Here is a 22470-nt window from a genome sequence, read left to right as displayed (position 1 = left end):
GGAATAAACTCTAGGACATTTTTTGTCCCGTTAAGATCGAAAGAGCTCGTGATTCTGAATAGAAATAAAATAACACAAAATGGCAAAAAAGGTCACAATACATATATGTAATTGGCAAAAAATAAAGGAAACGCTCAGTGGAAAGGCAGCCTATATAGACATAAATTATCAATTTTAACATCACAAGTTATTTAATAGTCACCCAAATTTTTTATTAATCAAGTGTAAATTAACCTAAAAAGTTAATTTAGTTAAATCAAACGTAGAACAAGTGATTATAAAACGATTACTCGAGTGATAGACCGATATGCGTGAGTGAGTGCAACATAGTGTGCGACAGGAACGGCGACATGTCGCGGAACGTCAAGTACCAGAGGCTGGACGATGTCGAGATCGGGTGAGTTTATATTTCTAACTTGTATAAAATATGTTTTTAAGGGGCCCACTGATTAACACTTAACAGTCCGCCGGACAGTATAGGCCTGTCAGTTAGAACAAAATTTTGACAGTTCCGAACAACTGACAGGCCGATACCGTCCGGCGGACTGTTAATCAGTGGGCCGCTTTAAAGACCGTGCGTGTTGGAGGTTGGAGGGCAGTGTAGAAAAAAAAGTTTCACACAATTTCATCATCAATTCAATTTCATTTGACGACCGGTCTGGCCTAGTGGGTAGTGACCCTGCCTATGAAGCCGATGGTCCCGGGTTCGAATCCCGGTAAGGGCATTTATTTGTGTGATGACACAGATATTTGTTCCTGAGTCATGGTTGTTTTCTATGTATATAAGTATTTATATAAATTATATATATCGTTGTCTAAGTACCCACAACACAAGCCTTATTGAGCTTACCGTGGGGCTTAGTCAATTCGTGTAAAAAAAATGTCCTATAATATTTATTTATTTATTTAAAGTGGAATCTACGAGCCAATATCCTTCGACTTCATATTTGCGTCCACACCACCAAATTGACAATTTAATCACTACTACTGCTTCCTCTCGTTATCCCGGCATTTGGCCACGGCTCATGGGACCCTGGGGTCCGATTGACAACTAATCCCATGATTTGACGTAGGCACTAGTTTTTACGAAAGCGACTGCCATCTGACCTTTCAACCCAGAGGGGGAACTAGGCCTTATTGGGATTAGTTCCGGTTTTGCTCACGATGTTTTCCTTCACCGAAAAACAACTGGTAAATATCAAATGATATTTCGTACATAAGTTCGGAAAAAATCATTGGTACAGTCAAGGAATTTAAATTCCGACCCATTTCGTACTTTGTCACAGTGACAACCGTATGAGGTCTCTAGCGGCTTTCATATTGATTGTCACTGTGACACCTACCTACTAAGCCCGATTGGGGTTTGAACTTGAACCCGCGACCTCCGGATTGAAAGTCGCACGCTCTTACCGCTAAGCCACCGGCGCTCTAAATTGTCAATTTAATCAGCCGGCGTATTATGGATGGCTTTATCCATTTTTTTCCACGTGATAAAACAACTGTCACTTTTTAACATCATGGGATATAAAGTGACGGACACCGTTTTATCACGCTGTCACGTTGACAAGAACGACCATCATACACAGACAAAACATCCACCAGACTGAGCATAGTCGCACTACCCCCTCTGTCACGCATACGGTAATTTACTCCATGTTGGAGTCGAAAGTGTCTTTGTGTGACGTCCGTGTCTTTGAACGGATCAATCACGGCACGGGACTTCGCTCACCTCGTCCCGCGCATCCCCGCATTTTTGGCATCATCGGTTGCATGAAATAATTGCTCTAAACTCGGTATAGCGGATTCCTAGTCTATGATCTCATCTACCGTCCACACGTACACAATTTCATAGTGGAATTGCCGAGTTAATATTCTTCGATTTCATTTTTGCGTCCACACCACCATTAGAGCATTTAGTAACTGGAGATGTGGTATTTCTATTTCTACAAAATTTCTACGTAATGTACAAAATAGCCATGTCAGTCCATACAAAAGTTTGAAGAAGAAGAAGAAGAAGAAATACATTTATTTAACATCTGGGTATAGAATAACACACAGAACAAGTTACATAAACTACTTAGATGCTAAACAGGATCCCCACTCAGCATAATGCCACGGCAAGCCATGACGCTGATTTTCAGTGGGTACCTGACTTAAAACTAATCTACATCTAAACTAAAACTAGACGAGTGACAACACGCACTTCAACACAGATTACAAAATACAATCATACAATAAAAGAGGGAAACTACAACAAAAAAAAAAAAAAAAAAATTGCACAATTGTGTAAGGTTTGCGGCAGAGGGGTAAGCTCTTAAAGGCGACTCCAGTTATTAAATGCTCTAAGACACCACCAAATTGACAATTTAATCAGATTGGACGAAAAAGTGTCCCGTTTGCACTGGCCCTTATGTGACGTCATTGGGGCACCGTGACCGTGGGCGTTCAGAAATCAATAGTCAGGGGCGGCGGACGCCCACGCAGCTGAGATGTGCTATTTATATCGCAGATTTGTTGGCGATGCTTTTAAAAGCTTATAAACCTTAAATAAGTTTATTGAGAATAAAAACCGGTCAAGTGCGAGTCGGACTCGCGTTCCAAGGGTTCCGTACATAAGCACATTTCTAATAGGTTTTCCTGTCGTCTATAGGTAAAGTACTATTTTGTGTATTTTTTCAATATTTTAGACCCAGTAGTTTCAGAGATAAAGGGGGGGGGGGGGGGGGTCGGACAGACAGACAGACGCACGAGTGATCCTATAAGGGTTCCGTTTTTTTTCTTTTGAGGTAAGGAACCCTAAAAATATGTGACGTTCCACGGTAAAAGGTACGTACGTCGCATAGCGCCGCAATAATATTGGAGCGGCGTTAATAATAGCGTAAGCGTACCTTTACCCGTGGGACGTCACATATTAAGTCTCATTCATAGTCCTCTGTGACCTATTTCAAACATTCCAAGTTTTTCATTAAGACCCAGTGCGCACGAACGGAACGCGGGCTATTTCAGGAATTTCATCTCGAATGCGGGGACAGAAGGAAATCATCCCACAGACAAAACATCCTCCAGACTAAGCATAGTCGCGCTACCCCCTTTGCCAGGCATACGGTAATTTTTGTTCCTCCATGCTGCTCCATGTTCGAGTCGAAAGTGTCTTTGTGTGACGTCCGTGTGTTTGAACGGACCAATCACGGCACGGGACTTCGCTCACCTTTTTGCTCCAGCCGGAGTCTACTCCTTGCAGCGGAGTCTTAATAATAGGGTCCCGTTTTTACCCTTTGTGTACGGAACCCTCAAAAGCGAGTTCTAAAGCCATGCATTTCCTGCTTACAAAACTTTTTTGTTTTGTAAACAATGCGCCTTTGTTTTGTAAATATTTCCACGCGATTATACCATTTCACTGGTCACGGGTAGAAATTGCGCCATGACGTTTGACATTACTCGTGCCCAAAATTAAAGTGATAATTAGTATAATGGTATCGTCTTGGGTCGTCCCATTCGTTTTTCGTCAAGTTCTTAAATTAGTCCTATTCTGCTCTAGCCACCCCAACTCCTCCATGAAGCCTAAAGTTTTCAGGTTGCTGACTGCCTCTTTTAGTGAAACTATACCTATACACTAACTACACCGCGGTAATTATACTGGTATCATCTTGAGTCGTCCCATTCGTTTTTCGTCAAGTTCTTAAATTAGTCCTATTCTGCTTTCCTCACTCATTCTACAATGAAAGCCACCGACGATTGTGACGAATGTAGAATGGGTGACGAAAGCAGAATAGGACTAATTTAAGAACTTGACGAGAAACGAATAGGACGACCCAAGACGATACCATTTAATGTTAGTTTTAATTACGTGATTGACCTTCGGTGGCGGTTATACGCGGTGGTCACTTGTCTTGGCCTTACGTGGTTTTTGGGACCTTTACAATTATATGTAGTGTTGGAAATGCTTTGTGATGCCCCGATGACAATAAGTAAGTACTCTAAACTTTATCAAAAATATCATCATCATCATCTCAGCCATAAGACGTCCACTGCTGAACATAGGCCCTTGGACCTCCATACGTGCCGGATGGGGGGTGAATGCCATAACCGCCACGCTTGGCAGGCGGGTTGGCGATCGCAGTCGAGTACACCGAATTTGAGGGACGCTGCTGCCCGTCCACCGGTGGTTTTGGACGTAGTTTTTCGGTGAAGGAAAACATCCTGAGGATACACTGAGAGAAAAACCATCACCAGGAATTAAGGCCGTTCCCGTACCCAAATGAAATCTACAATCGAGCGTCCCCTCACGCCACCCGTCCCGCCCCTAGATACAATGTCGATACAACAGCGCCACGCAAGAAGTAGAGACTTAAATGAACTAACAGTTTTAGTCATAATTATGGACGTTTCACGTTTCACTATTTCTGTAAAGTTTATTTATTTCTACAAACAGCTCAGTAATCCCAAATATAATTTCAACAAAAAGAGAATAGAAAGGGCAAGAACTAATAGAAATTACAAAAGTCAATTTGTTCCTATTAGTTAACTCTCCTTGTCCCCGGATTAAGTTTATTTTTGTAATTCTAAGTGTGTTTTTGTTGTACTTTTCTCTCAGTGTACCGGACTAATCCCAATAAGGCCTAGTTTCCCCTCTGGGTTTGAAGGTCTGATGGCAGTCGCTTTCGTAAAAACTAGCGCCTACGTCAAATCATGGGATTAGTTGTCAAGCGGACCCCAGGCTCCCATGAGCCGTGGCAAAATGCCGGGATAACGCGAGGAAGAAGAGGTTTATTTAAAACTAGCGCTCCGCCCCGGCTTTACACGGCTTAACAAATTATACACCTAAATCTTCCTCAAGAATCACTCTATTGATAGGTGAAAACCGCATGAAAATGCATTCAGTAGTTTTTGAGTTTATCGCGAACAAATACTTGTTGGCGGACTTTGTTGTTTTATAAGGTGTAGGGATGTTTTGAAACTGACATGTGTTTATTTCAAAAACATGACACAATTTTACAAGCTTTTATTTAATTTCACCTGTCCCGTTGTCTGTGTGTTATCTCAGCACCTTACTGTACACCAGCTGTCGGCAGCCTCTTAGCAGCCAAGGGCCGCAGTTAACGAAGAGGACGCGGGCCGCACTCTGTTAATATCTATGACTTTATCAGACATTGTCATTTGTCAATATTACATACTAAATAGCCTGGGAAGCTCGCGGGCCGCAAGTGAGAGGTTCGCGGGCCGCTGGTTGCCGACCGCTGCTGTACAAGTGTACACGTACAGAAATAACATAGAATCTTATCCCAAACCCGCAAGATTCAATGCAATGCACATGTAGATACGAAACCATTTGAAGTCTTAATCTTGAAGGCACACAAATTTGAATCGTAACCCTAAAGTTTAAGGTCCAATTTGCATTATACGTTATTACGTAGGCACGTGACAAACTCGATCGCAAGGTTGTCCTTTCTCCGCCGACCATTGGTCGCATTGTTTTAACACTTGACCTTATTAAGTAGTTAAGTACCGTGTGACTTAAATTACGGTACGGAATAAGTAATAGTAATAACTTAGAGCATTTAATAACTGGAGTCGCCTTTAAGAGCTTACCCCTCTGCCGAAAACCTTGCATAATTGGGCAAACTTTTGTATGGACTGACGTTTATCTGACATGGCTATTGTTACGTACGGCTAGTCTTACATTTGCGTGCCCCCCCCCCCGCGCAAAAGTCGGCAGACTGTTGTGTATAGAGAAAATATTATATTCTTTGATAGAGAATGACAAACAAAAAATTCGTGTTTAGTTTGTACGGGACAAACGGTAAAGTGTCATTCTATGGAACTTGCTAACTATGTAAACAAACCGCCATATTGAAATTGTCCCTGAATGATGAATTTACTAGTGACTTTTGTTTACATAGTTAGCAAGTTCCATAGAATGACACTTAGACAATTTCATGGAATGCTCCAGTGTCGTCCCGTTTTCTTAGATTGATTTCAAAGGGACAGTCCCGGAATCCAGGATAATTTACACTTCGATAGCTATAAAAATCGGGAGCAATGAAAAAGCTGGGCTTCACACAGAACATTTAATGATACTTAACTGTATTAAAACAAAAGGTAAAAACAAAATAAAATAAAAACATAGACCTCCATCCTCGGCAGGGCCACACTACAGTATTGCCACTTTTTAATTTCTACTCTTCCACAAGACAGGCGTAGCCTAGTGCGGCAGTCATATCATAAGTTAAGAATTTGTAAACTTTTTGGCAAATAAAACTATTTTACAAGCTTGTATTTAGTTTCGCCTGACCGTTGTCTGTGTGTAATCAAATCTTCCAAGTTAAATTTGATCCACTTCCCGGTTTCCGATTGAGCTGAAATTTTGCATACATACGTAAGTCGGGTGACAATGCAATATTATGGTGTCATCGAGCTGATCTGATGATGGAGACCGGAGGTGGCCATAGGAACTCTGTGATAAAACAACGAAACCTAATTGTGTTTGGTCTTCTTAGAATTGTCTCGATGAGTATTAGTTACCTGTGGAAATAAAAGTACAGTCGGCGATAAAAGCTTGTACCAAAAATGAAATTTTTGCCTTAATCTTATTTTATGTAAAAAAAATTATAAGTACTCTTTTTTGTCAGACTGTACGAGTGTTTTAGTCATTGTTTTTGTTGGAATGTTTGAATGTACAATCAACCGAAAGTAGTCACCGTATAAACAGTGCGGCTACAATGCTGTTTTGATTTTGGCGTACGATAGAATTCAAATAAATTTACACACATATCATGAACTCTCTATTATGCGTTTAAAAACCGCAAACTAAGACCAGCATAAAGATAAACTATTTTATGTTGTGTGTTGTGACAGGCGTGGCTCACTCCGCGATTTCGTCGCTTTGCTACAGGTAGCTAAAAGTACATCCGTTTCACCCCATTTCGGGGAAAGCCATAAGGCGCGCGTGGCGCTGTCGCCACCTAACGGCCATATCTGTGCTGATCGTAACAGACGCGTTTTATTAGAGAGTGAGTCTTCTGTACCTAGTACTATTATTTATTCTGTGGTTGTGTTGAAAGAAAGGAAACTAGAGCGTTCGGGTATTCTTGGCTCCGTGCGGCTCAACATTGCTCCGAGCAATTATTAGGCTTGACACAACTTGATCTCCCTTTGCCTGCACAGCCACAGATAAGATAATGCCATGAATTTTAACAACCCTAATTAGCCGAAAGGGATAGTTCCATAGGTACATTAGAATGGGACATCATGATTCGTCCCTGAACCCTTGTCAAACTTCAGTTTTGTAGGAAGTTTCCTTTCTGTACGGTAGTACTATGTTATTCTGTGGTTTTGGTCCCGTGGCACAGGCCCCTATTTCACCAACGTGACAGGTGCGACAATTCGACAAGTATCATTGATGCTGTTAAATTTTAGTTTTAATTTTAATGTTGTTTTTATTATCACTTTATTTGTTATTGGTAAATAAATTGATGCTGACGTCACAGGCATTTATGCCGTAAAGTTGAAAATAAACGAGATGATGAAAATATTTTGAATTTGTCGCTTTTTTTCAAATTTAATTTCCAAAATATCGATCCTAGAAGAAAAATTGTGAGGACCAAACTTGCAGAGAATCAAATTTTCTACAATTTTTCCCCTCACGGTTTTACTGTAAAATCAAAAATGTACTGTAAATTCAAGAAACACCGTTTTTCAAATATACGCAGGAGCCTGATTCAGTCTACTTTTTGAATTTACACTCCCAGTGACCCCCCCGAGGGACCTATGAAAAAAAAATCCAAGAACTGATTATTCACTGGTCAAAATCTATAATGACTGAACTATTATGATGACATTGATGACAATTGTCATAAGATTTCAAAGAACTTTCGGCAATTATTGACAGCAAATGAGGTCTGTTTCGGAATTTCGTGACAATTGTCGTATTTCTTGTGACAATTGTCATTAGCTTCGCAAAATAAGTACTTATTAACTGGCGATATAGTGGAGTTTTTTTTTATTAACATTTTGGTGGCAAACAACCACACCGCCCGTCTGATGGTAAGCGGTTACCGTAGCCTATGGAGGCCCATGACGTCAGTAACAGTGATGTCGTCAAATGTCGCACCTGTCACGTCGGTGAAATAGGGCCCAGGTTGCGATTGCGACAATTTCATTGTTATGGCTTGTCTATACAGGGTGTCCCAGAATTCGACGTCAAGCCGTAAACGGATGATAGACCAAGTCATAACAGTTATCATAAAAATACAAAAAAAAAATCCAACTCATGTTCTTTAAAAATTATGGTCACTTTAAAAATTCACTAAAAAATCCACACCCTGTAATGGTTCTTTAACTCTTGTTACTACAAATTCCATAATTTATTCTAATTTTTTTATTATTGTGTAATCTTGAATAATTACAGGGTGTGGATTTTTTAGTGAATTTTTAAAGTGACCATAATTTTACAAAGAACATGAGTTGGATTTTTTTTTGTATTTTTATGATAACTGTTATGACTTGTCTATCATCCGTTTACGGCTTGACGTCGAATTCTGGGACACCCTGTATTAATAATAATATATCAATGCATTTAATACAATCACATTCTGTAACCATTTCTCACTTGAAAGCTTGAAACAAAACACATAATAGATTAATCAGCTATGCCTTAGTTTATCTTAGTTCAACATAAACACATATATATTTAATAAATACGAACGTTATGTATGTAAAATACTATTGTCCCCGTGTCTTAACAATAGCACAGAGAACTTTCTACTAGACATATGTCGTTCACGAGTGAGCGATTTAAATGAACTGTATCATTTGACTGAACTCACTCACTCTTCAACCCAGTGAAGATTCAACTCGCTCATTTCGCTCAGTAACTCATCTATCTCAGTATTCTCAGCAAGGGCCCAACGTTTTCTGTTCTCTTTCACGGCGCAGCAACTAGTATCATTTCTCTCTCCTCGCTCTTTTAAAAATGCCGTTTGTCAAAAAAGGACAACCATACTGTTGACAAGGTGGACTTCAAATCAAGTGTTGCCTTTTTTGATGCGCCCAGGCTGTGTATGTGTGCGTAAAAGCGTATATGTGTGCTCTTTTAGGGATGTGAAAAGTCGATTTTAATCATGTTATATATCGATAAACGTTACACAGCGGAACGAAATAGCGATTAATTATTGAAGCTTCAATATCTTCGTTAAACATAAACATAATTGAAATGCTAATGGATAATGAATATATTATAATATAATTCAATTATTGCGTAACACCTATTTTAGGAGGTATTTATGTATTTTAATTAAATATCTGAACTTTCGCTTGGTTCCCTGCTGGGGCGTGACTATAAAATTGTGATCTGATAACCACAATAAAGAATAAAAGCGTTGTTGTTCATTTTAGGTATCGTTAAACCTTTGAAGTAAAATTAAAATTGCAAGAAATGTCGATAGTTTATCGATATGACTTTATCGACATGGCTACAGCAAGGTGGGCCTCATTGTTAATCGTACACTAAACAAAAGTGGCAACAGTGACAGCTGGCTGAGACACCGTCTCTATATATTATAAGTCTATGATTCTCAGTGTTCCTTGTTCGCTCTTTCCCACTCATGATTCGAATGACCCGGCCGCGCGTGACGATCGAGTGAGATGCGAATAGGTTTCGGAGCGGTTCGGAAGAATTCGGAGGGTGTCGGAAAAACATGGCGGGTTCACGTGATTCTCCATCTTGGTCGCACTTATGGTTGCGTGTATCTGATTGATTGACATCTCTTCCTACTCACTCGTGAACAATATAGCTTACAGATCCACTGAGCGAAATGAACGAAATGAGCGAAATGAGTGATACATACCGCGAGCGAAAGATATGAATCAATCTTTTCAACTCAGTGAAGCGTTTTGCAAATCTCTACTTTCAACAACACCATTGAGTGTGGGGCGTCAGGCGCTTTGGCACGTAAGTATTCTGCTTAGGGCCCCCCACATCTGGCGTCTTTCGAGCGTCGGCGTCTACAATTCTATGGCCGCTGCTCGACGCAATGTCGACGCAGTGTCGACGCAACTGCGCAGCGACGTCATTTTCCATAGCGCTGACCAGACGCCGACGCTCGAAAGACGCCAGATGTGGGGGGGCCCTTAGGGCCACTTGCACCATTAACTAACCCGGTGTTAGCCGGTTAAACCTGGAGTTACCATGGTTACCAGTACAATTTGACACTGGGTTAACGGTTTAACCGGTTGACACCGGGTTAGTGGGATGGTGCAAGTGTCGCTTAGTCATTAAGACTTACTGGACATCATTATCAGTGATCGGCACGGACGGTGCCACACCGCGGTTTATCTAAAAATCTTATTCAAAAACTCTTAAAAAATATCAATTAAAATAACACTCAATAGAATTACTTTTTCGAACAAGATCGCTGCATTTGAGCAAAGAGAATTTGAAATTGAGAGTTACTGTCATGGTAAATTATAGTTCGTTTTTTTTAGCATTAGAAAGAACTTCAAAGAAGGTAAGCGATCTTGGCATGTCTTTTAATTGAAAAACGCTTTTTAAAAATCAATAACTATTACTTATGAAAGCAGAAGAATAGAAATGATCGTATTAGATTCATAATTGTTACATATTTGCCGTAACTTATTTTTAAAATGTGTTTTTCAATTAAAAGACACATCAAGATTGTTTACCTAATTTCTAATGCTAAAAAAAACGAAGTATAAGTACAGTCCATTTACCTACTGCCATCTTTCGAAGGAAGATTAAAACTGTTAGAACGCCATTTGACTTTGATCATTATTATTTCACTGATACATGTTAACATGTTAAATATTAATATTAACGCCATCTACTCGAGTGTAGGCTGAAGCTTATGGCGCCGTCGTTCGAGAAGATTGCACCATACCTTTGCCCTACAGTCGAGTAGATGGCGTTAATATTAATATTTAACAAGTTAACACATATCAGTGAAGGAATAAAGAGCAAAATCAAATGGCGTTCTAACAATTTTAATCTACTATCGAAAGATGGCAGTAATTTTAGAATGGCCACATAATTTACTTTGACAATCCGCCTCTATACACTTTATTCTCTTTGATTTGAGTCATGCCCAATGTCCATTCATGACCATAGTAAGATTTTTGTGCGGAATCGCGCGGTGCGGCACCGTCCGTGCCGACTTATATTCATATTCATATTTATTATTAATAAATAATAATGTACACATACATTACACGTCAAATATACAAACGGTGAAATAATAACTAAGCAATATAATATAATTATTGTACACGTCAAGTCCGTGGGTTAGATATACAGGGTGCTTCCTGTAACAGGAGCAATAAATTAAACTAAAGGCTGTACTCCTCAAACTGACCAACATTTGTTCAGCAACTTTTAAAAATTAAAAAATCCTTTAGACTTCCTCCTTTTCATACAAAATAAATATTGCCTTCAATGTACGTTGACATCAGTGTGTTAGACGTTATTTGTCACGCTTTTAACATAACAAAATTTGCAATAAGAATTAACATTAAAGTGTAATAAAAATCAAAACACGAGTTATTTTCAAAAGTTGCTGAACAAATGTTGGTCAGTTTGAGGAGTACAGCCTACAGTTTAATTTATTGCTCCTGTTACAGAAAACACACTGTATACTCAGTGAGCTTACAATGCCTTGCGACGCTGTTGAGACTGCCGCGTTTCTACAACGCATCCATTTCCGCCGAGGCGCGCAGGAACTCGAGTCCTTTGAGTTGAGTCTGAATTTGGAGAACTTAGCTCGTTTTTACGAGACCGCTTAAAAAACTTCTGAGTCTTTTAAGTTCTGAGTCGTTTGTTGAGTTTTTTAAGCGCAACTCAAAAGGTCTCGAGCCTCCAAATAAAGACTAGCTGCTCCTAGGGCCTACATATGAAATAGTAGGTATATACCTATCCATAATATCTGTAAACAAATAGGAAAATCCGCGTAAATCCACAAACACTTTAAAAACAGCTAAAGTATCATCTATCCATACTATTCGATTAGGACATTACCTTAACTGGCCGCAAATACAAGTTTGTACTAACCTTACTCATTCAAAATACTCTTTTGAAACTAAACAGTATTAAATCGAGTTACATATCCATTGAAATTTGAACTTTAACTCATTAAGCTGTAGGTTTAAAATCGAACAGCCATCGCTATTCAGTTATATCATGTTAATTTTAAATATAATTTGCACTCAACGTAGACACAAAATAGATAGGTACAGAAATCAATCTACATACAAAGCGCGCTCGAGCAACGCACACATAGACACTGCTCACGGACACGATATCTCGGACCGGTTGGGACCACTGCGAGCGCGAGTGCCATCAGCTTGAGACACGCATCTGTGAACTTTTTTGTGCAAAAATGGAGAAACAAAAAAAAGTTATTATAACCGTACAGTGGACGGTTGTTTAAATTCAACATTTAATGGTGAATTGTCGTTTTTTAAGCTACCAGTGGCTTCAGAGAGAATGGGAGTGCGAATTTATTACATTGTACATGCGAATGCGAATTTATTACACTTTAAAATATAGAAATCGTGCATTTCGCCAATCTCGAAATCATCGCAAGATATTTTCTGTGACAAATTTATAAATTTTATAATATAATAATAACATTAAAATTAAAATACCTATATTAATGTTATTATTAATTTATATTTCCATTCTTCCTCAACAATAAATCAAACAACTAGATACGAGATACGATACGATAGATACGAGTGCCACTACCACGATAGTTTTTTGTGCATAAGCCATACCTACATACATAGTTCGCAACCCTAGAGCGACTGCCGAGCGTAGGTATGAAAAGTAAAGTACATACATGTGATTGACTTCTGTACTTATCTGTTTTGTGACGTAGAGCGTGCCGTGTGTATGATGGTTACACTGAGATGATTATAATTTTATTTTCATCGAGTTAAAGTTCAATTTGGAACGAGGAACAGATTTCACTTTTTAAACAATTTCAGCTACTCGCTCAGTCAAATCAGAATCTCGGCTACTGTGAACGTGTTGTGTTTGGACATTGCAAATTGAATCTTGATGCTTTTGTTGTTAAGTAGCATTTGCTTCGTTAGCGAGCGTGTGAATTTTTGAGAAGTTTATGAAATTATACCCTAATTTTATGGTGTTTGAGTTCAGTTTGGGAGTTTTTGTTGCTGACGATGTGATGATAACGATTTTAATAATCAAGTGAGTCAATTAAGTTTATAAATTATACATATACCTACATGTAGATATAATAATAAGCATAATAAGTTTTTTGTAAGCAAAACATCAACCATGCGTTTGATATGATGCTATGACTCATAGTAAATATCACCCAGATTAACCAAAATAACTTATCTTAAGGTACTTTTATCGTCATAATGGTGTTTTCCGCGTGACACATTATTATAGGTACATATTCGTATATATAAAAAATGTACGTATGTATAGTATACCATAAGGTTCGTGATCGAGGTTTTTCCTTATCCAAGACACCTTGACGGACAAAAGTTTCACGTGACGTTATTATTTAACTAGATTATATTAGAAGACTAGAATTAGATGTGCCTGCGGCTCTGCTTGCGAACGTTTTGTAGAAGTGCCGTAAAAGATGTGCCTAATACTTAGGTTGGAATACCGAGTTATGGGCTTTTGCAGAGTGACGATTGCCATAATGTTCAGGTCTTCTGAGAAGGCTCCAGAGCAGAGCCCGACCCGCTGTCTGTTTTCAAACCATCAAAGAAGATTCTCAGCTCCCGGGGATTGACCGACAAGAGGTATATATATTACAAATTCGAGACAAAAACCTACAAAAAAGTAAACACTTTGTTAGGAAACATTAACTTTCAATTAGCTTGTGAACTTGACAAGCGTATTACCGATAAGACTAATAAATATGCATTTATGTAAATGCAGTTACGTGCGAGCGAATTAATTGATCGTCGTGTGCAAAACGCCGTGTGCTATGCTTTAGCCTCTAGCCGCCCATACGTCAAACCTTGCCAAGCAATACGAAATTTTATTTTTTCAACACAAAGTTTAAATTAGAATGGAACAGGAGACCTTTTTATAGGTCTCTGGGCGGCTAGAGGTTAGACGGAGCCATAGAGAAATAATAGAAAGACAAGAGTGCTCAATCCATACATCAGTTTTGGTATCAAGAAGACTTATTTTCATAGTCGACATCTAGCATCGAGTAGCGTAGCGGAAATATCAGTACTCTAAGTAGCAATAGTAGTACTGTCAAGTGACAATAGATGTAGCACCGACCGGAAAGTCTATTGCTCAACAACATAAGACTTTCCGGTCGGTGCTACATCTATTGCCATGTAGCAGTACTGATGATTCCGCTACTCGAAAATAATAGTCTTTTTGGTACAAAAACTGATGTATTTTTTTCTCTATGACGGAGCTAATGTCCTCCTGGATATGACTAAAGCCTATGACAAAGTCAAGCATTGCGTGGGGATACAAGGACCTGCCCACAAATGGTTTGCATCGTACCTAAAGGACAGAGTATAACTTACGAAAATAGAATATGTACTACGACAAAATCACAGAGAAATAAAAACAATACGATCACACAGCAAAGTAGTCAATTCCTCGGTCCCTCAAGGAAGCGTGGCAGGCCGCCTTCTATTTCTGTTATACATTAACGATCTTCCAAAGATACTAGAAGAGACATGCATACTATTTGCTAATGACATTTAGTAACTCTTACTTGCGGCCCGCGAGCCTCTTTGGCATTTTTTTTTTGTAATATTGACAAGCGACAATATCTGATAAATTCATAAATATTAACAAAGTGCGGCCCGCGTCAACTTCGTTAACTACTATGTGGCCCTTGGCTGTTAAAAAGTTTCCGGCTGCTGCTTTAGAAAGACGGAGCTAATGCAAAACTGTAGTAGTAAATTCACGAACGAACGTGAATTGAAGCCCGAAACCGAAGGCAAGGACTCAATTAATACGAGTTCTTAACAGTGAAGTGAGATGAAACTGATGAAAATGTAAAGAAGACATATTTTTACACTTCAAGTTGAATTTATGTGTATTTTTATTTCTTTGAGGCACACTTTTTGTAAATACATTGAATAGTGAGAAGTTAACATAAGTGTAAATCGAAAACCACTCATAAAATGTGAAAACTTAGTAAACTGAGATAAATGATGAACAATTCGAAACGTCAATCCTTATTGACTGATGTGTCGAACTTACCTTAGTAATTACGAATGAGTTTTGCGATGAATATGATTGTACTTTATCAGAGCATGCTATAAAAGAAATAAATTTTCTTCAACAAAAAACTGTCAAAAACCGAGAACCTACCGCGAACATCGAATCGTTATTACGTTATTCGGCGTTCTAGCAGACTTAGGCTATATGTATGTTAGAAACACTACAATAGCCGTAACCGCCATTGGAAAACTCATTTAATTATGTATCATATTCTTTTGCAATAAGTTCCAAATTCAATAGGCTACATTCCTACTAGTCAAATCAGCTTCTTTTTTAGAACTGTCAAAACGATTTGCTAATATGGAATTTATATGAAAACTAATGTAGTGACGTCACAGTCAACTACTTTTTATATTTCAATCCTATTTATTAAATAGAAATAGTGCTTAAAAATAACTGCTGTCTCTGTTTTCTAATTATTATCTGGTGCTTTATTCCGTGCACGGTGTGAAATAATTTATTTTAAGTAGAGGAAACATCCCTATTGGCGGTTATACCTGGTAAGGCATACCCTGTAGAACTTCATAGAACACGGCAAGCGTTATCGAATGCGGTAAACGAGACGTTGCGGTTCGATGGATTTGACAATGAACCTGTTTGGTGACAAAAAATAGGCAAATTCACGATAAGCGTAAGCAACAATGATAGTTTTTAGCATCCTGGCTGACTTGTAGATCATAGGGACCTTCTGGGCGAGCTCGCTCCATCGTAGGCCACGTCTACGCCTCGGCTAGTCTGTGGCCATGAGTAAAACCATTCATAATTAAAAAAAAAAGGGAAAAATTCAATTAAGATTTATTTTAAAGGGGCCCACTGATTAACAGTCCGCCGGACGGTATCGGCCTGTCAGTTGTTCGGAACTGTCAAAATTTTGTTCTAACTGACAGGCCGATATCGTCCGGCGGACTGTTGATCAGTGGGCCCCTTTACAGATAATTAAGGCATATTATATACAGGGTGTTTGGTACATCGTTTGCCAAATTAAAACGGCAGATAGGTTAAGTGATTTGCTATCTTCTCAGGCCAGGACAAAGAAATTGGATACCAACCTAAAATCTTAGCGGATATAACCAAACGGAGACGCCATGTCTTTAATTTTCGGTACAAAATAGTCTGCCGTTTTTTGCGGGGGAGGGGCACATCAAATGTATACGTAACGTCAAAATAGCTATGTCAGATACATGTGGTTGAAATATGGTTGACCATTAGCCGCCTATTTTCGACAGAGGGGAAGCCTGTTAATGGCCACTCCATTTGGTTATATTCTCTAAGCCTAAAATGCTCACAAATCTCTAAATCGCAAGCATCAATAGAATAGCGATACAATGCTCATTTACTATAGCCTCGTGCAGAAAACCGTCTCAGTCAAGACAAATTGCCATCGTGCCATGAAATTGGTTAATGTGGAACAAATGTGTTTTCCAACAATCAATGATAATAGCTTTAATTCCGGTTTATAATAGTGTACTTTAGTCACGAAGACGCGCGTCACTCTTTTTCCTAATTCCTAATCGAAATCCTTGTAGCAATATTCATTCACTCCTTTCTTACGGAGCGCTGTAAAGTGTAAACCCAATGAGTAATGTGTATGTTTTACCCCTCAGCTAATAAAGTTTGTAACAAAACACTAAATACAATTTCTCTTTGTCCACAGGGAGAGTGAGCAGGCCCTGGTGGCGGTTCGAATCCCGATCAAGGGTATGACTTGCCAGTCCTGCGTGCGGAACATTGAGGGCACTATACGCGGACTGCGAGGCGTCGAGCATGCTAAGGTGAGCCCTAAACTGTTAAGTCTACTTGGAAGAGTTGGAAGATCGGTAATTAACTCCAAAGACCGCTGGAAATATAACTAGTCCCAAAGGGAGACGGAGTGTCCTGTAGGTGGTTGTAAAATCGTGAACAAGTACATAGTAGGTACTTAGGGGTCATCCATTAATTACATCACACGTTAAGGGGGGGGAGGGGGTCAAGAAAATGTGACATATTGTGACATGGGGGAGGGGGGAGACACAAACTTTGTGACGTCACTTTAATTTCATCACTAACCGAAAATATATTTAAATTATTTTATTCGCTGTACATTTAAATAACAAGTTTTTAAAACGATAATCGTTTTTATTCGTTTAATTTTCTTTCCTAAGCAGTTTTAGGTTATAAAATTACTAATACATATTTATATCGTCAAAAATATTTTGATAAAATATTAATAATACTTAGGTACTTACTTAATTCGATTTGGCGATTTCGTAGAAAAAATGTGACATCACACTAGGGGGGAGGGTTTTGCCAAATGAGACCAAGTGTGACAAGGAGGGGGGGAGGGGTCAAAAAACCTAGAAATTCGTGTGACGTAATTAATGGATGACCCCTTAGTATAGTTTTTTTTTGGCTTATCAACTTCACAGCGTATTTACCGCAAAAAACCGTTATTACGACGTTGTAAAAAGTCGTTAATCTTAAAGATTATCTGCTGTGCCCCTTTCCTCTTAATCCATAACATCATCATCATCTCCTAGACGATTTCGGCTAGAGTGACTCTAGCGCTGAGAGCGTCGCTGGTGCGCTCTCAGGTGACTGACGTAGCCAATTTTTGCAGCGAATGGGCGACAACACTCACTGGGTCAGCACCTCTCCAACATAATTGTAAAATCCATAACATGTAAATGTTCCCACAGGTGGAGTTATCAGAGAACGCGGGTTACTTCCGTTATGCGCCACGAGAGTGCAGCGCGGAGGCGATCCGCGAGCGAATAGAAGACATGGGTTTTGACACGCAAGACACCGCCCAGGAAGAGACTAGGTAAGATTGTACCTTGGTCTACTCTAAATACCATGGTCTACTGGAAAGACCAATGGTCTTCTCACAACCTTGGATACTTCCGTTATACGAATAGAAGACATGGGTTTTGACACGCAAGACACCGCCCAGGAAGAGACTAGGTAAGATTGTACCTTAGTCTACTCGAAATACCACGGTCTACTGGAAAGACCAATGATCTTCTCACAACCTTGGATACTTCCGTTATACGAATAGAAGACATGGGCTTTGACACGCAAGACCCCGCCCAGGAAGAGACTAGGCAAGACTTGGTCTACTTGGAATACTACGGTCTACTGCAGGGGTCTCCAAACTTTTTTACCTGAGGGCCATATTGCGCCTCAGAACTTTCGCGCGGACCACCGTTGGCACCGTTGACAACCCCCCTAGGTTGTATCTGGTTGCTGCTGTTAGGGCTTGAACCCCTGGAGCCTGGCTGCCGCGGGCCGGATTGGAACGCTGTCGGCGGCCCGGATTGAAACGCTTCGCGGGCCGGGGTTTGGTGAGCCCTAGTCTACTGAAAAGACCGATAGTCTTCTCAAAACCTCGGTCGGTTACTTCCGCTTTGCACCGGAGAGAATAGAAAACATGGTATTTGATATCGCTCAGGGCGACAGCACGGTTTATCCGTAAAATTGATAAACTATTTACTTGAAGAAAAATAAATGACTGGAAAAACCCACCGACGAAAACTGCTTATTTGATTATTTATAGAACTTTGTACCCGTTTATAGTTCGTTTTTTTAGCATTAGAAAGAAGGTAAGCGATCTTGACGCGTCTTTTATTTGAAAAAACGCTTTTTAAAAATCAGTAACTGTTACTTATGAAAGCAGAAGAATATAAATGATCGTATTAGATTCATAATTGTTACATATTCGAGGTGACTTATTCTCAAAACGTGTTTTTCTATTAAAAGACACATCAAGATTGTTTACCTTTTCTCTAATGCTACTATGCTTTAAGAAAACGAACTATAGACCTCAATAATTACAGTGAAGTCAACAAAGTATATTAATTTTGAACTAAGCTCCCATTTTCACATAAAATCTCTCCCCTTCTTCCAGAAATCTCCTACCGAAGGAAATCCCCACAGATCTGCTGATCGACATGTCAGCTGCCGAAGAGAGCGACGTGCTCGTTATAGTCGGCGGCATGACGTGCCACTCTTGTGTCAACACTATAGAGGGTACGTATACGTATATACGAGGGTGCTTCCTGTAACACGAGCAGTTAAACTAAAAAAAATAGATAGGATAGAGGGGTCCTGTCATTGACGTCATTGTAAATGTTGTAGTCACAGTAAATTTACTGCTATCTATCGACACACGACTAAAACTCAAAATGAAAACGTATAAAATTATCCAAAAAAATTATTTACATATATGGATAAATGATTTTATTATTTTTATATTGTTTTGACCCATGCTCATTCACTGATATCTATGTGTTAAAATTGTGAAATATGAAACGGTGTCGTTCTACTGACGTTACTTGTCACGCTTTTAACATAATACAATTTGCAATACATTGTGTCTTAGAATAAACTTTAAAGTGTAATAAAAATCAAACCATGAGTTATTTTCAAAAGTTGCTGAACAAATGTGGGTCAGATTGAGGAGTACAGCCTACAGTTTAATTTATTGCTCCTGTTACAGAAAACACACTGTATTTAGGCCCGCGAGCCTCTCTGACTATTTTGCATGTAATATGGACAAACGACAATGTCTGATAAAGTCATAAATATTAACAAAGTGCGGCCCGCGTCAACTTCGTTAACTACTATGTGGCCCTTGGCTGCTAAAAGTTTGCCGACCGCTGGTTTACACCAATTAACAGGCACTTCATTAATTTTCTCATTTCCACCCCATTTTTCACCCTCTTTATACAGACTTCTGACATAAAAACTATGATATGGGGCATTATCTATGAAAAGGGACCTTATTGTCGATGGCGCTTACGCCGCACAGCGTCGCGCGGCATTGTATTTATATCGGAGCATCGTTAATAATGGCGTAAGCGCCATCGACAATAAGGTCCCTTTTCATAGATAACGTCACATATGTCCTTCCCTTATTTATAATATTATATAATTAGTATGGATTAGAGATGGGCTCACACTAATAAGCAGGGTGCTACTGTGCTGCTTATATCAGCTATCAGCTAATAAATATGTAGAGTAAGCACGACACTTTTTGTACATCGAATTGACTAGAGGAAGTTTTCTAATTTATGTTAAATGTTCCGTTCGCAGGAGCTCTAAGAGAAACCCCAGGCGTGATCCACGCCACAGTGGACCTCGCGTCCGGCACAGCCAGAGTCCGGGCCAACCGCTCTACCCTCACTCCACAAAAGATCGCAGACATCATATACGAGCTAGGCTTCGATACGTCGATCAAGAGCGTTGATGGAGTCGAATCCAGTGGGGATAATGGTGAGATTTTGTTTTATTAGAAATGTGATCGGTCTACTGGAAAGACCTTTGGTCTACTGGGAAGACCTTTGGTCTACTGGAAAGACCGTTGGTCTACTGGGAAGACCGTTGGTATACTGGAAAACCGTTGGTCTACTGGGAAGACCATTGGTCTACTGGAAAACCGTTGGTCTACTGGGAAGAAGGTCTGGTCCAACGAAAGAACAAGGATGCTCTTCTCTCGCATCGCTCTAAGATCGCATACATCATATACGAGCTAGGTTTCGAGTTTGGAGTCGAATAAACTAGTGTAGATAATGGTATGATTATTAAGGTCTATTAAAAAAACCCTTAGTATACTGGAAATACCGTTGGTCTACCGAAAAACCCGTAGGTTTATTTCATATATTTCTCATTATTCATCATTATTATGTTTATTTCTCATTTAAGTCCTGTTTTTTTTTTTTCTATTATGTACTTTTCTTTAGTAGTGCACAATAAAGAATTTTATTATTATTATTATTATATCGTTGATCTATTAGGTGTACCGTATGGTCTAGCTAGAGCAAGGGCAAGGTTTACCATGTCAACAATACTTCGATACGTCAATCAAGAGTGTTTATGGGGTGGAAACCAATGGAGATAGTGGTGAGAATTGTTATTAGAGTTAGACCAAGATATGTCTGCAGAGATTTTGATAGCCCACGCAGTGCAGTGTTATTTTAAACGTCAAAGTTTTATGAAATTATGTTGTATTCAGTAACACTTGCACTGCGTAAGCTATCAAAATTGCTGCAAACTTTCTTTGGTCTAACTCTATCTGTTAAATATACCGTTTGGTCTACTGGAAATACCATTGGTCTACTGGAAAAACCATTGGTCTACTGGAACGACCACGGCCGTAGGCTTCAATATGCCCACAAGTGTTGATTCGTTTTTATGATGCAAGTGATAGCATTTTCAACAGTCTCTGTAAGGTCTCTATTACAAAAATAAGACAACGGGTTAAGTTATTCAAAAGTTTTGCTTATTAAAAGGCTTTTTCACCACACCAGCTCGGAAAGAATTACTTTGCACTTCAAAAACGAATAGCAAAGTTGCATTTTATCCACATGTGAGGCAAAGTAATCAAATGCAAATTTTGAGTTGTTTTCTTATGTTTGCTGGTAGAATTGACTTTTAAATTATGATTTTGGATGATAAATATTTAATAACATTAATTTGGATTTGATTTGGTTTGATTTTGTTTGATATTTTACATTTAATATTTGCTTCGGCTTGGTGTGGTGAAAAATTTTCTGTTTCACTCGGGGGCAAATTTTGTTTAACCCTCGTGCTTTGAAACCCTCGCAATGCTCAAGATTCCATTTTTCGTTCGATTTTGGAATCTTTCGCTCGCTCGGGTAACAATATTAGCACGAGCGGTTAAACAACAACTTTGCCCCCTTGTAAAACAAATAACTATTATCTTTCCAGAACCCAATTCACAAGGCAAGGCCAACCAAGAAGCTTCAGGTGACGGCGTGCTGGTCAGACCATCGCCCGTCAAGAGTAAAACACAAACTAATGTAAGTATGCGCGGCCATAGGCTATCTATAGTGACCGCTTACCGTTATGTGAGCTTATGCTTGTTTGCCATAAGCGAGGTAATATAGAAATACTGTTGCATAAGAATATTGTTATAGGTGCCGGCACCATATTTCATTTACCTACGTAATTGTAGCGATATTATAATAAATAAATAAATATTATAGGTAGTGATGTACCGACTATTGATTTGGCCTACTAGCCGACTAGCCGACTAATCGGCGCTCGAATGGCCGATTAGTCGGCCGACTAGTCGGCTAGTCGGCCAGATCATTCGTTTCGTATAAATTCAGGTGAAAAACAATAGTTTTGGTTCTTTGGTTGCGTTATTTATCATATTAGCTTGGCTAAAAGGAGTTCTCTACAGATTCAAAGATCTATCACAAGAATCCTCGTTCAATTTC

At 39.2% G+C, this 22470-nt stretch overlaps 1 protein-coding gene and 1 long non-coding RNA gene across 2 annotated transcripts in view; one reads left to right on the top strand and one right to left on the bottom strand.

Moving 5' to 3' along the window:
* Positions 1 to 12444, bottom strand: part of LOC134677936 (uncharacterized) — a 50739-nt gene extending 38295 nt beyond the window's left edge. Inside the window, exon 1 of the long non-coding RNA XR_010100126.1 lies at positions 12227 to 12444. This is a non-coding gene — a long non-coding RNA (uncharacterized LOC134677936). The remainder of the gene's footprint in view (positions 1 to 12226) is intronic.
* The window catches only part of LOC134677913 (copper-transporting ATPase 1), a 64586-nt gene continuing 42349 nt past the window's right edge, over positions 234 to 22470 (top strand). Inside the window, exons 1-6 of the mRNA XM_063536358.1 lie at positions 234 to 397; positions 16905 to 17022; positions 17926 to 18050; positions 19134 to 19255; positions 20321 to 20500; positions 21956 to 22047. Of these exons, the coding sequence (XP_063392428.1) occupies positions 351 to 397; positions 16905 to 17022; positions 17926 to 18050; positions 19134 to 19255; positions 20321 to 20500; positions 21956 to 22047 (684 nt within the window). The 5' untranslated portion in view covers positions 234 to 350. The remainder of the gene's footprint in view (positions 398 to 16904; positions 17023 to 17925; positions 18051 to 19133; positions 19256 to 20320; positions 20501 to 21955; positions 22048 to 22470) is intronic.

The sequence above is a fragment of the Cydia fagiglandana genome, chromosome 27 (assembly GCF_963556715.1).
Source record: "Cydia fagiglandana chromosome 27, ilCydFagi1.1, whole genome shotgun sequence".
Lineage (NCBI taxonomy): Eukaryota > Metazoa > Arthropoda > Insecta > Lepidoptera > Tortricidae > Cydia > Cydia fagiglandana.
The sequence above is the reverse complement of the archived record's forward strand: the minus strand, read 5'-3'. Positions and strand labels throughout refer to the sequence as shown.